We start from the raw sequence: 13,560 nt of genomic DNA on the forward strand, positions 1-13,560 counted from the left end.
TCTATACCTGGGTCAGGAAGATTCCCCTGGGGGAGGGAATGGCACCCACTCCAGGAAGATTCCCCTGGGGGAGCGAATGGCATCCACTCCAGTGTTCTTGCCTGGAGAATCCCATGGACATAAGATCCTGGTGGGCTGTGGTCCACCGGGTCACAAAGAGTTGGACACAACTGAGCAACACACACACACACACACACACACACACACACACACATACACACACACACACAGCTAGGTGGAAATGTGCTGATGGTTCTGCAGCCTACTTTGAAATGAATAAAAAAATAAGATATATCAGGACTTCTCTGGTAGCACAGTGGATAACAATCACCTGCCAATGCAGGGGACATGGGTTCAATCCTTGATTTGGGAAGATGCCTCGTGCCTTGGAGCAACGAAGCCCGTGTGCCACAACTACTGAGCCTGCGCTCTAGAGCCTGGGAATCGCAACTGCTGAGCCCAAGAACTGAAATTACTGAAGCCCGGGTGCCCTAGAACCCATGCTCTACAAGAGAGGCCACCGTGGTGAGAAGCCCATATACCACAACAAAGAGGAGCCCTTGTTTGCTGCAACTGGAGAAAGCATGTAAGCAGCAACAAAGATCCAGTACAACCAAAAATAACAAATAAAAAAAAATTTAAGTGTTACATTTCCTGGGTAATAACTTTAGAGATTACTTTAGATATTACTTTAGATAACTTTAGAGATTAGCAGAGGGTGATGTACAATGTAAGTTACAAACAGATGCTCCACAGTGAAAGAAATCCAGGCCCTGCGACAGGATGGTGGCCCTGTGATGGGTCCCTGGGTCAAAGCCAGGCTGGAGGAACAGGATGGGAAAGGAGTGATAAGCTTGGGCTTATTTTCACCTTTACAAATTAGAAACTGAAGCCCCAAAAGGTAAAGTACTCACCCAAGATCACACAGTAAATGGCAGAACTGAGATTTGGAACCTGGTTTGGCTATCTCAAAAAAATACATGATCAACTACAATGTGTCTCACTCCAGTATTCTTGCCTGCAGAATCCCACGGACAGAGGAGCCTGGTGGGCTATGGTCCACATGGTTGCAAAGAATTGGACACGACTGAGGTGACTTAGCAGCAGCAGCAGTCCCTGTTTTCTCATGTGTGGAGACATATTACACGGGACGCTGTTGCCACTACCTGTAGACATTTCTAATCAACACAGTGCTTTCTTGTGTCACTCGGCAACCACCACACTCAATTTCTCAAATGCCAGTATCGCTTTTTGTGGCTCGGTGCTAAACATACGATGGCACTAAATCCCACCATTCGCTCAGTTCATTGCCAGCGAGCTTCGTACTACGTGACAGTTAGCTGGTGAGCGTAATATTTATCCTGACATACTTGAGGCTCCTTTGAAAGCATTTCCGCCCCCCTAAATATCAAGGTTTCTGATGTACTTCCTGTTATATCATTTAACCGGGGCTTCCGTGGTGGCTCAGTAGTAAAGAATGAACCTGCCAACGCAGGAGACTCAGGAGTCATGGGTTTGATTCCTGATCTGGGGGGGATCCCACATGCTGCAGAGCAACTAAGCCCACGTGCCAAAACTATCTAAAGCCCAGGAGCTGAAACTACCGAGCCCACCTGCCACCACTACTGAAGCCCGTGTGCCCGAGAGCCCGTGCTCCGTAATGAGACGAGCCCCTGCTCACCGCAGCTACAGAAAAGCCCTCACAGCAATGGAGACCCAGCTCAGCTGTAAATAAATAAATACAAGCATTTTTAAAAAAAAAGATTCTGAGTTTGATTCTAACTAAAGAAATCATGGACTTTCTCTGAGCTGGTTTCCTCCTCTGTAACATGAAAATGATAATCAGATCTACCCCACAATTGTTACTAAGGATCAAATGACATTGCGGATTTGTTTCCACAATATTTGTTGTTTCTACCATCAACACCTTGTAAGAAGTCACCTGCACATCAGGCTTCTAACAGCTCTTCAGTTAAAGCGTTACTTTTTATAATTGGGCTTAATTAGCTCATAAAAGATGAGCATCCCGATAGCGCCTACAATCTGAATTTCCCAATCTTGCTTTATAGCTCGATAAAGACTCTGATGCTGGGAGGGATTGGGGGCAGGAAGAAAAGGGGACGACAGAGGATGGGATGGCTGGATGGCATCACCGACTCGATGGACTTGAGTTTCAGTGAATTCCGGGAGTTGGTGATAGACAGGGAGGCCTGGCATGCTGCAATTCATGGGATCACAAAGAGTCGGACACAACTGAGCGACTGAACTGAACTGAACCTTATTTATCTCCTGATATTCTCTTTTGCTGCCTTTGCTATCTGAAAAATTAGTCTTTTCCCAAGACGCCAAACAATGGGGAAAACAGCATCTACGTACTCCTCCAGGGAGGACCAGGGTAATGACCTTAGAAAGTTCATAGGAGTTTTGCTAAATTATCATTATCAAGCAGCCAAAAAAAAAAAAGTGGTTACAGTTGGATGACAGCAGTTAAGAGCCAGGGTTTTGGACTGGGATGGTGGGTTCAAATCTTGCTCACACCTCACCTACAAAATGATATAATGATAGTAACTCCCCCTTATGCCATTATATTTTAAGTTACCTAATTTTGTATGTACAAAAGAGAGCATATGTGCAAAAGTACAGAGAGCAGTAGGTACAAAACACTCCACGTGGGTTGGCCATAAGCACAAAGCAGACCCAGGTTCAGAAATACAAGACCACAGAAACCTGGGGACGCAGAAGCACACAGCGGTAGACACCCATGACCCTTCCCAGGAAGTCTGTGCATTTTCTCCTCTTCTCCCTCTTCCCCTGATCACCCTCTTTCCTGCACCCACACCCTCCAAAATGAGGCCACAAAGTGGGCCAACCAAGAGGGGTGCTCCAACCTCCAGCAAGGGGGTTTGTGGAAAGTAAGCAAGTAGAAAGTGGAAAGACAATTGAATTAAGTGATAAACTCAGTTGATAAACTAAGTTGATAAAGAAAAAAGGAAAGTAAAACCTCTGGAAAGGAGTTTGGCTTCCTGCGTTCAGGGCAATAAAAACTTTCACCTGGCTTGTCTCAATAATGTTGTTCCTTAGAATTCAACTGGAGGAAATAATCCAAAAAGAAAGAAAAACTATACCTAAGAAGATAGCATTATTTTTCTTAACAGCTTTATAGACATGTGCTGCTGTTACTGCTGCTGCTGCTGCTAAGTCGCTTCAGTCTTGTCCAACTCTGTGCAACCCCATAGACGGCAGCCCATCAGGGTCCCCCACCCCTGGGATTCTTCAGGCAAGAACACTGGAGTGGGTTGCCATTTCCTTTTCCAATGCATGGAAGTGAAAAGTGAAAATGAAGTCGCTCAGTCATGTCTGAGTCTTCGTGACCCCATGGACTGCAGCCTACCAGGCTCCTCCATCCATGGGATTTTCCAGGCAAGAGTACTGGAGTGGGGTGCCATTGCAAGTCACCTTTATAAAGTGTATAATTTAGTGGGGTTTTTATATATATATATATTCACAGAGTTGTACAAGCATCACTACTACCTAATTTGAAAACATTTTCATTAACTCCCCAAAATAAATCCTCCTTCTCTCCAGACCCTAGCAACCATTAATTTACTTTTTTTTTGTCTCTTAAAGCATTATTTTTGATGACCAAAAGAAAAATTGAATAAAATATACTTGATCTTATTGAATAATATAAAGGTATGTTAAATTATGATATATCCATTCAGTAAAATATTATATAGCTATTAGAAGTCATTACAATAAAGACTATATCAAAAGACAAACTCTCTGTTACAACATTTAAAAAAACATTTTTTTTTAAGATAACAAAATGGTGAACATACTCTGATCTCAACTAGAGTATATTCTGGTTTGTGTGTGAACAGATTGGTAGAAATGTGCAGAAATTTAAGTGACCATGTTAGGATACTTCAGTTCAGTTCAGTTCAGTTCAGTCGCTCAGTCGTGTCCAACTCTTTGCGATTGTGGATACTTTTTCTTCAGCCTTTAAATATTCTCTGACATTTTATATTTTTTAACAAATGGAATTTTTAGAAAATCTATTAAAAAGGCTTGGAATAGGTAACATACTGTAGGGCACAGCCAGACAGCAAGCAGGCCAGCCCCATGAATTGGATCCAGTTCTTACCTAACAAATCTTGCTGGCATACGTTCCCACCAGCAACTAACAGCCCTAGGCCACAGAAGTCCCACCTCACCGGGACTGCCTGACCTTTCACACTGCAGACATTCAGGCCTTCACCCTTTGGCCCTCTTGCCTGTCAGCCAACCCTTCCCGTACCCTCCAATCCAGAACTCAGTCCTTAACTCAGTCCTCTTACTTATTACTCATACCAATGACTAGGCCAATTTCCTGCTATTAACATATTTTCTGTAGATCCAAGTCCTTCTGATCCCAACCACTGTACATTCTCCTTAGAAGCTAAATAGTAAGAAAATTGGCAGAAACAAAATAGAGTCATCTCTCAGCAAACTCCGGGAGATGGTGAAGGACAGGGAGGCCTGGCATGCTGCAGTCCATGAGTCTGCAGAGTCAGACCCGACTTAGTGACTGAACAACAACAGCAACAACAGTATTGGTAGGGGATTGGTTAAGGACCCCCAGATGCTATGAATGTGGAAAAGCCTTCATTCGAAGCGCATCTCGGGACCTTCCTGGAAACTCGGTGGTAAAGAATCCGCTTGCCAATGCAGGAGACACAGGTTTGATCGCTGATCTGGGAAGATCCTACATGACACAGAGCAACTAAGCCCTTGAGCCACAGCTACTGAGCCTTTGCTCTGGAGCCCGAGAGCTGCAAATACTGAAACTCCCTAGGGCCCATGCTCTGCAACAAGAGAAGTCACCGTATGAGAAGCCCACAAACATCAACTAGACAACAGCCCCCACTCACAACAACTAGAGCAAAGGCCCTGCAGCAACGAAGACTCAGCACAGCCAAAAGTAACAAATAATTAAAGTCTTTAAAAGATTAAAAAAAAAAAGAAAGCTTACATCTCACTAGATATCATAGAGTACACACTGGTGTGAAACCCTATAAACACTGAGTCAGAGGATGCTCAAGTCTCTCATATAAAATGATGTAGTAATGTGCATATAACTTGGTAATCCTCCTATATACTTTAAATCATCTCTACATTACTTACACTACCCAATAAATGTTATATAAATAGTTGCCAGTACTCAACAAATTCAAGTTTTGCTTGTTGGAACCTTCTACATTTCTTTTCTGAATATTTTCTACGCTAGTTGGGATGGATCTGAGTGAACGCAGAACCTAAGGACACAGACAGCCAATTATAATAAGCAGGTCTCTTCCCACCCTATATTCTCACTGCCTAGAGAGACAGCTCATTTAGACTACCACAGCCTTCCTGTTACATTGATCACCTCCCTCTCTTCTCTTTCAACCAGGAACACAGAATCAACATTGACACCCCACCACTACACACACATACACACACAACCCCAGACTCACTCACTCTTTATCCATAGCCTCATTCTTGTTCTCCTTTTCTCCCTGCCTCCCACCCACACACTCCACACATCCTCTGCTGCGGTAGCCCTGGCCGTGCCCCAGGACTGCTACTCCTCTGGTTGGTCCACAATCAATACTCTGAAGGCGCAGAGTCCAACCTTGCCTCCAGAGCAAAGTACTCCTCCAGCCACTCTGTGCCTCCCAGCACCTGCTCACCCAGACTTACCACCAGATCCCAAACAGAAAAGAATGGATCCCAGATCCCCAGGCTGCGGCGAGGCCAGCTGGATAGGTAGCCTTTCAGGAACTGTTAGATTCAGAGATGGTTGAAACTGATCGCTCACCTTGAGACACTCACAGTGGAAGTGTTGCCCAACACTGGTTCACTTGCCTGACCCACAGTGAGGCCAGACAAACTTCAACATGGGAATCTGGGACAGAGAAAGGTTTATTATAAGGGCCATGCAAAGAGAGTGGGCGGCCCATAGTCAAAAGACCCAGTGGTCTTTTGATGGTTTGGGGAAAGAGTTTTTAAAGGCAAAATAAGTGGTGAAGTTTGTAGGGTGTGTAACTTTCTTCTAATTGGTTGGTGGTGAGATAACAGGTGACACCACCCTTATGGCAGAAAGTGAAGAGGAACTAAAAAGCCTCTTGATGAAAGTGAAAGAGGAGATTGAAAAAGTTGGCTTAAAGCTCAACATTCAGAAAACGAAGATCATGGCATCTGGTCCCATCACTTCATGGGAAATAGATGGGGAAACAGTGGAAACAATGTCAGACTTTATTTTGGGGGGCTCTAAAATCACTGCAGATGGTGACTGCAGCCATGAAATTAAAAGACGCTTACTTCTTGGAAGAAAAGTTATGACCAACCTAGACAGCATATTCAAAAGCAGAGACATTACTTTGCTGACTAAGGTCCATCTAGTCAAGGCTATGGTTTTTCCTGTGGTCATGTATGGATGTGAGAGTTGGACTGTAAAGAAAGCTGAGCACCGCATAATTGATGCTTTTGAAGTGTGGTGTTGGAGAAGACTCTTCAGAGTCCCTTGGACTGCAAGGAGATCCAACCAGTCCATTCTGAAGGACATCAGTCCTGGGTGTTCATTGGAAGGACTGATGCTGAAGCTGAAACTCCAGTACTTTGGCCACCTCATGCGAAGAGTTGACTCATTGGAAAAGACTCTGATGCTGGGAGGGATTGGGGCAGGAGGAAAAGGGGACGACAGAGGATGAGATGGCTGGATGGCATCACTGACTCGATGGACATGAGTCTGGGTGAACTCTGGGAGTTGGTGATGGACAGGGAGGCCTGGCGTGCTGCAGTTCATGGGGTCGCAAAGAGTCGACACGACTGAGCGACTGAACTGAACTGAATGAACTGAGGTAACAGGGTGGTGCTCCAGGAATTTTGTTGTCACTATTGATCAGTACACAAGTCTGTACTGTACATGTTTCAGACTCTCTGTGACCCCATGGACTGTAGCATTCCAGGCTCCTCTGTCCACGGGATTTTCCAGGCAAGAATACTGGAGTGGGTTGCCACTTCCTTCTCTAGGATATCTTCTCCTTTCAGGGATCGAACATGTGTCTCCTGCATTGATACGCAGATTCTTTACCACTGAGCCACCAGAAAAACCCTCGAGCTATTTACTAATCTTTTAGCTATTTCTCTTCTGCAAACCTACAAGTACAATAGTCTAATCTTTTTATGTCATTTTTGTTGTTCAGTCACTAAGTCGTGTTTGACTCTTTGCAACCCCATGGACTTTAAGGTTGCTGCTGCGAGCCGTGTGCTATGCCGGGATTTGTGACCTCCAGAGGAGAGGATTTGATTCAGGGCCAAAGACCAGGCTTGACCACAGGAGCTTTTTGTGTAACAAAATTTTATTAAAATATAAGAGAGATAGAGAAAATTTCTAACATAGACATCAGAAAGGAGCAGAAAGAATGCCCCCTTGCTAGTTTTTAGCAAGGTATTTTCTGTCTGTTAGCAAGCTCTTAATCAGATAAGAGACACCTCAAGGCTGAGGGAGTTTCACCAGGCCTGTCTCCTACAATATGCATTTTTGAGATGGAATGGGACAAGGTGTATCATCCCTGGCCATAAAACAATTGATATGAATACTGGTTTGTTGAGCCATTATCAGCCCAATGTTTGAGAAAAGAAAACAAGGTTAGTCTTCAGTTCAGTTCAGCCGCTCAGTCGTGTCCGACTCTTGGCGACCCCATGGACTGCAGCACGCCACACTTCCCTGTCCATCACAAACTCCTGAAGTTTACTCACACTCATGTCTATCGAGTCAGTGATGCCATCCAACCATCTCATCCTCTGTCGTCCCCTTCTCCTCCTGCCCCCAATCTTTCCCAGGATCAGGGTCTTTTCAAATGAATTAGTTCTTCACATCAGGTGGCCAAAGTATTGGAGTTTCAGCTTCAACATCAGTCCTTCCAATGAACGCTCAACTCAGGACTGGCTGGATTTCCTTGCTGTCCAAGGGACTCTCAAGAGTCTTCTCCAACACCACACTTCAAAAGCATCAATTCTTTGGGGCTCAGCTTTGTTCACAGTCCAAATCTTACATCCATACATGACCACAGGAAAAACCATAGCCTTGACTAGACGGACCTTTGTTGGCAAAATAATGTCTTTGCTTTTTAATATGCTGTCTAGGTTGGTTAAAACTTTCGTTCCAAGGAGTAAGCGTCTTTTAATTTCATGGCTGCAATCACCATCTGCAGTGATTTTGGAGCCCCAGAAAATAAAGTCTGACACTGTTTCCACTGTTTCTCCATCTATTTTCCATGAAGTGAAGGTTAGTCTTAGGCAGAACCATTTTGAAGAAAGGTAGATTCCAAGCAAATACATAATTTCATTACCATAGCTTAAGGAAAAATTTCCATAAGAAAAACACATTGGTTAGCTCAAGGCAGAACCAGGTGTCATCAACACATAATTAAAAGAAGCCTCTTTTAATTTTGTGTAGAGAAGGAAAGAAACATCTGCCACTTGCACTTTATTTCCTCCTGCTGCTTGGGGATCTCTGGCCTTTCTATCTGTTACCCTCTCAGACTGCAGCAAGCCAGGGTCTTCTGCACTATCTCCCTGAGTTTCCTTAAATGCACGTCCACTGAGTCAGTGATGCTTATCTAACTGTCTCATCCTCTTCAGCCCCCTTCACCTTTTGTCTGCAGTCTTTGTTGTTGTTGTTCAGTCACTCAGTCCTGTTGGACTCTTTGCGACCCCATGGACAGCAGCACGCCAGGCTTCCCTATCCTCCACTGTCTCCCGGAGCTTGCTCAAACTCATGTTCATTGAGTCAGTGATGCCATCCAACCACCTCATCCTCTGCGATCCCCTTTTCCTCCTGCCCTCAATCTTTCCCAGCATCAGGGTCTTTTCCAATGAGTTGACTCTTTGCATTAGGTGGCCAAACTTGTGCTCCGTCTAAAGTTACCATCCTCCACCTAGGTGGGGGCCTTAGTTTCGATAAAAAGTCTCAGATATACTGTTACTATATCCCTTGAGGAGGAACCAGGATTCTGCTTAATCATGGAACTATTGTTTCTTGACTGCTCTTCCCTTGTTTCTACATTCCTTTACTTCCCTAATTAGAAACTGTTTGAAACTGCCCTTTGAAACTTAGGGAAGGTAGTCTGCCATTTTCTCGGTAAGCCAGCTTTCCAAATAAAGTCATATTCCTTACCTCAACATCTCATGTTCCAGATGCATTGGTCTGTTGCACAATGCACAGAGTGAGCCTGGACTTGGTAACAAAGTAGGGGCTTCCTCAACAGCTCAGCGGTAAAGAATCTGCCTGAAATGAAGGACACACCAGTCAGCTCCCTGGGACGGGAAAATCCCCTGGGGGAAGAAGTGGCAATCCACTCCAGTATTCTTGCCTGGAGAATACCCAAGGATGGAGGAACTTGGGGGCTACAGTCCATGGGGCCACAGAGTCAGACACGACTGAGCATGCACACACTTACACAGCACATAAAGTACCATCCCATCATCCTCAATAAAATTTATAGCATTAAAATTTAAAACAAAAGAGTTAACTGAGCAAAGTAGCATACACACGAACACATCTTACAGGTCTGCAGAAAATAAGGAATTTATAGAAATGATACTTTGGTAGGGGAAGCAGGACATATCAGTGTGCAAAGCACTATGTGATACACGGAGATTAAATAAATCACAGTCTCTGCTCTGCTTGTTGCCAAAATCTTGGCTCCTTGTGCACCAATGCCAAACATAAATATGGAGACAGTTATGGAGGAGAAAGAAAGAATGGCTGGCCACAAAAAAACAGTGGGGTCTCAGGAAATGTGCCGCACTCCGGGGTGAGTAGGGAGAGGTTATATAGTTGGGCAAGGGTGTGTGATAAGGGTCTAGGCAGTAACAGTCTTGCATTCTTTCTTCTGCAAAGTTTCAAAAGAGTGAGGATGTATTCAGGGTCTTAGGTGGTTGGGGCTCCTAACCTTGAGCCTCTCTGGTCCCTTTAATCTTGCCTCAGGTGGTTTCCTGACTGTTCCTCCCTTGATTAGCAACTGTTCTGCTCTTTGGAACTCAGAGAAGGTCATGGAGGCTGGAGTTTTGACTCTAAGAAATGGGGGACAAAAAGACCTCCGTGCCCAGAAGCCCCACAGGGCCCAGCTTGACATCTTGCTCCCAGGCACAAAACATTATTAGCTAAATATAATGCAAACTGCAGGGAATACCAAGTGCCCTGAGAAGAAGGGAGAAGGCAAGATGAATTTAACTCTGATCCAAAGTACAAAGATCACTGAGGGTGAGGTTGGGGAGTACTCTCTCTAGGGCTCTGTGGGGGTTGGGGATAGAGTAACTAAGAGTTAGAAAAATTCCAGGTGGGGCAAAAGTAGGAGTTCAGCCTTGAACATAAAGGAAGGAGGAAGCTTGCGCAGGAATGTAGGAATCTGGGCACAAAAGTGGGTGGAACCAGTGGGCTCCGCCCCATCTCTTCCTCCCTCCTCCTCCCCCTCTCCCAACCTACTTACTGCCGAGTGAGCTCAGACAGGTGTGGAAGTCCTAGCGCAGGTAAGAGGGCAGAAGGGTCGTGCCTTTGGGACTGGGGTGTAAGGAGGGTGTCTGGCCCCTTTCTAGAACCTGTGACTCCTTCCTGTGCAGAGTTCAGGGGACTCCTGGCAGGCTGCCTGGTTGCTGCTGTGTTGCAGAGCAAAGAAAAGGCTTCTCCCCACCAGCCTCGGAGCCCCTTCAGTAATAACTTCAGGCAGGACACTTGAAGTCTGAGTTTACTGAGTTAGGGCCCATAGAGGGTGGTGGACCCTGACAGACGTGGGACAGGGAGAGGTCAAGAATTAGTGGACCGAGGTCCCTCACTCAAGACCCTGGTCTGTAAGACACTCAGGCACTTGTATCCTGTGTCTGTATACACTTCTCTCCCTCCAACTGGAGCATGGGCTGATTGGAGGAAATGGGAAGACGGGGTCAAATAGGGTAAGGCTGAGGTCAGACTGAGGGCTTGGGACTGGGGAGGTGGGAAGGGGTAGATTTAGAGCCAGCAAAAATAAGGGGCGTGGCCTGCCCATCACCTGGATTCCTGAGATGCCGGGAGCACGGAGAGGCCCCAGGCAGGGCCTGCCCACTACTGGGACCTGGAAGGCATACTAATGTGGAGCTGGAAGAGAAGTCACAGGGAAGAAAGAAAAAGGAAGGAACTAGAGGTCATGGCACAGCAAATACACTTAAACAGGGGCTGGGAGTCAGAGCTCCTGGGCTGGTTTCCTGGCTGTTCCAAATATATCGATACCCCGGGATCATACTCCTAGGTGATCCTAGAGAAAACTCCAGAGCTGGGGGTGGGGGGACCCTGCAGATCATTTCTTTGGGCCATTTATTTTGATTTGATATAGAAAGAACAAAGCCAGACAGAGGTGTCTGATAGGCTTACTTTGAAATCTGACCCAGCCGTGATGCCAACTGCTAGTTTGGACACAACAGCTGTGTGTCTTTTTGCAGGAGCCTGGGGAGGGGCCATGGTGCCAGGCCAGCCGTGGGGGAAACTGGAGAAGCCGCTTCTCTTCCTGTGCTGCACCTCCTTCCTCCTGGGGCTGGCTTTGCTGGGGATACGGCCGGACATCACCCCTGTGGCTTATTTCTTTCTCAGTTTGGGTGGCTTCTTTTTGTTGGGCTGCCTCCTGGCCTGTTTTTTGGAACGGGGGTCTCGATCAGTGCAGACCGAGAGCCCAGGGGCCTCCAGCAATGCACGGTGAGTTGAGGGGTGGGCAGGACTGGAAGAGTACACGTGGACCCATTCTTCCTTTGTACTTCTGGCCTCCAGGCATACAGATTCTGCTTTCCCTGGTCACTGATAGCAGGGAGTGGAGGGGTCTTTTGCTGATAGAAGACAGAAAGGGAAAAAATGCTCCTTTTAGGAAGCCACTAATGGCCTTATTTCTCCCCCCACCCCCACTCAGGGACAACGAAGCCTTTGAGGTGCCAACCTATGTCGAAGCCACAGTGATGGAGCCGCAGCCACAGCCGCACCCCCAAGAGCTGGACCAACCACCCTCTTACAGCAGCATTGTAATCCCCCCAGGACTTGAGGAAGGACAGCCTAACCACCCAGAGGAGCCCAGGAGAGCCAAACTGGACAGGCGAGTGGGCTCAGAGGGGTCTGTGACCTCAGCAAGTCCTAGAAGACCTCCAGTCAGCCTGCGGCTTCGGTGGTCACGGGCTGCGTCCACTGTTCCTGATTTGCAGACCTTGTGGACAACCCCCAGATTGGAACCTCTGACTCCACCCCCTGCCTATGAAGTCAGCTGTGATCACTCTGATGATGATGTTTTCTATGGAAACAACTGGACACCCCCCTAAAGGACTTTCCAAGGATATATCATCTTTCGGCACCAGACCCACTCATTCTTCGGACCATTGCTTCCCAGTGCCTGCCAGGTGTCAGGAACTGTGTCCCCACCTGGACATCACAAATGCAAACTTTGACCCAGAGAGGAGTCGGGCTGTGGTGAGCCCTGCCCAGTTTTGAGGTGGCCCACCCAGAGATCCAGGTGGCAAAATCTGAGTCTTCAGGCAATATTCAGCAACCTACCCCATATCCAGAGTTAGACTGAGGACGAGATGAGGAAGTGATCCAGAGAATCTAGGGAAAGAAGAAAAGAAACAATATCTGAGTGACATTCTGATGCTTCTGTTCCAGGTGCTTTGGCTCTATTTTAGATAACAAAAATGAGGGGTTATTGCCCTCATTTGTGAAATGAGGGCCCTAATGGTCAGAAAAAAAAAAAATGATAATTTGCATAGGAGCACTCTGCTAGTAAATGACACAAAGTCTTGAACTTTGCTCTTCAGATCTCATTGCCTCTGTCTTTTCTTTTTTCTTACTCTCTTTTTTTTGAGTTGTTTTATTTGGGACAAATAGTCCATTTCAAATAGTTCTGAGAAACTGCTCCAAAGAGGTAGGGGGAGAAGGTCAGTATATATACGATTTAAAAAAAAAAAAAAGTTTGAGGATAATTGCTTAACAATGTTGTGTTGGTTTCTGCCATACAACGTGAATTAGTCCTAAGCATAGATATATCCCTTCTGTCTTGAGCCTCCATCCCACCCCTCTAGGTTGTCACAGAGCACCACATAGCAACTTCCCACTAGCTGTTTACTTTACACAAGATAATGTATGTATTTCAGTGCTACTTTCTCAGTTAATCCCATCCTCCCCTTCCCCTGCTGTGCTGCTCACAAATTCATTCTCTACATCTGTCTCTGCTCCTGCCCTACAAATACGTTCATCAGTACCATTTTTCTAGACTATGTGTATATATATGTATATACACACACACATACATTAGTATGGGCTTCCCAGGTGGCACTAGTGATAAAGAACCTGCCTACCAACGAAGGGAGACACAAGAGATGCAGGTTCAATCTCTGGGTCGGGAAGATTCCCCTGGAGGAAGGCATGACAACCCACTGCAGTATCCTTGCCTGGAGAATCCCACGGACGGGAGCCTGGCAGGCTACAGTCCATAGAGCTGCAAAGTCAGACACGACTGAAACTACTTA

General features: G+C 46.1%; 1 protein-coding gene across 1 annotated transcript; it reads left to right on the top strand.

The window, feature by feature from the left end:
* Window positions 1–11,516: 11,516 nt before the first annotated feature.
* On the top strand, window positions 11,517–12,357 carry TMEM139 (transmembrane protein 139). Its single transcript, XM_068973422.1, has 2 exons — window positions 11,517–11,749; window positions 11,958–12,357. Exons 1-2 carry the CDS (start codon window positions 11,517–11,519, stop codon window positions 12,355–12,357), a joined length of 633 nt encoding a protein of 210 aa, XP_068829523.1.
* Window positions 12,358–13,560: the final 1,203 nt, after the last annotated feature.

This window comes from Capricornis sumatraensis, chromosome 5, assembly GCF_032405125.1.
Source record: "Capricornis sumatraensis isolate serow.1 chromosome 5, serow.2, whole genome shotgun sequence".
NCBI classification, from domain to species: Eukaryota; Metazoa; Chordata; class Mammalia; order Artiodactyla; family Bovidae; genus Capricornis; species Capricornis sumatraensis.

Excerpts from the sequence above, each read along its gene's own strand:
- TMEM139 (XM_068973422.1), top strand. The coding sequence starts at position 11,517 with ATGGTGCCAGGCCAGCCGTGGGGGAAACTGGAGAAGCCGCTTCTCTTC. Across the intron at positions 11,750-11,957 it reads GGGGCCTCCAGCAATGCACG|GGACAACGAAGCCTTTGAGG; the intron begins GTGAGTTGAGGG and ends ACCCCCACTCAG.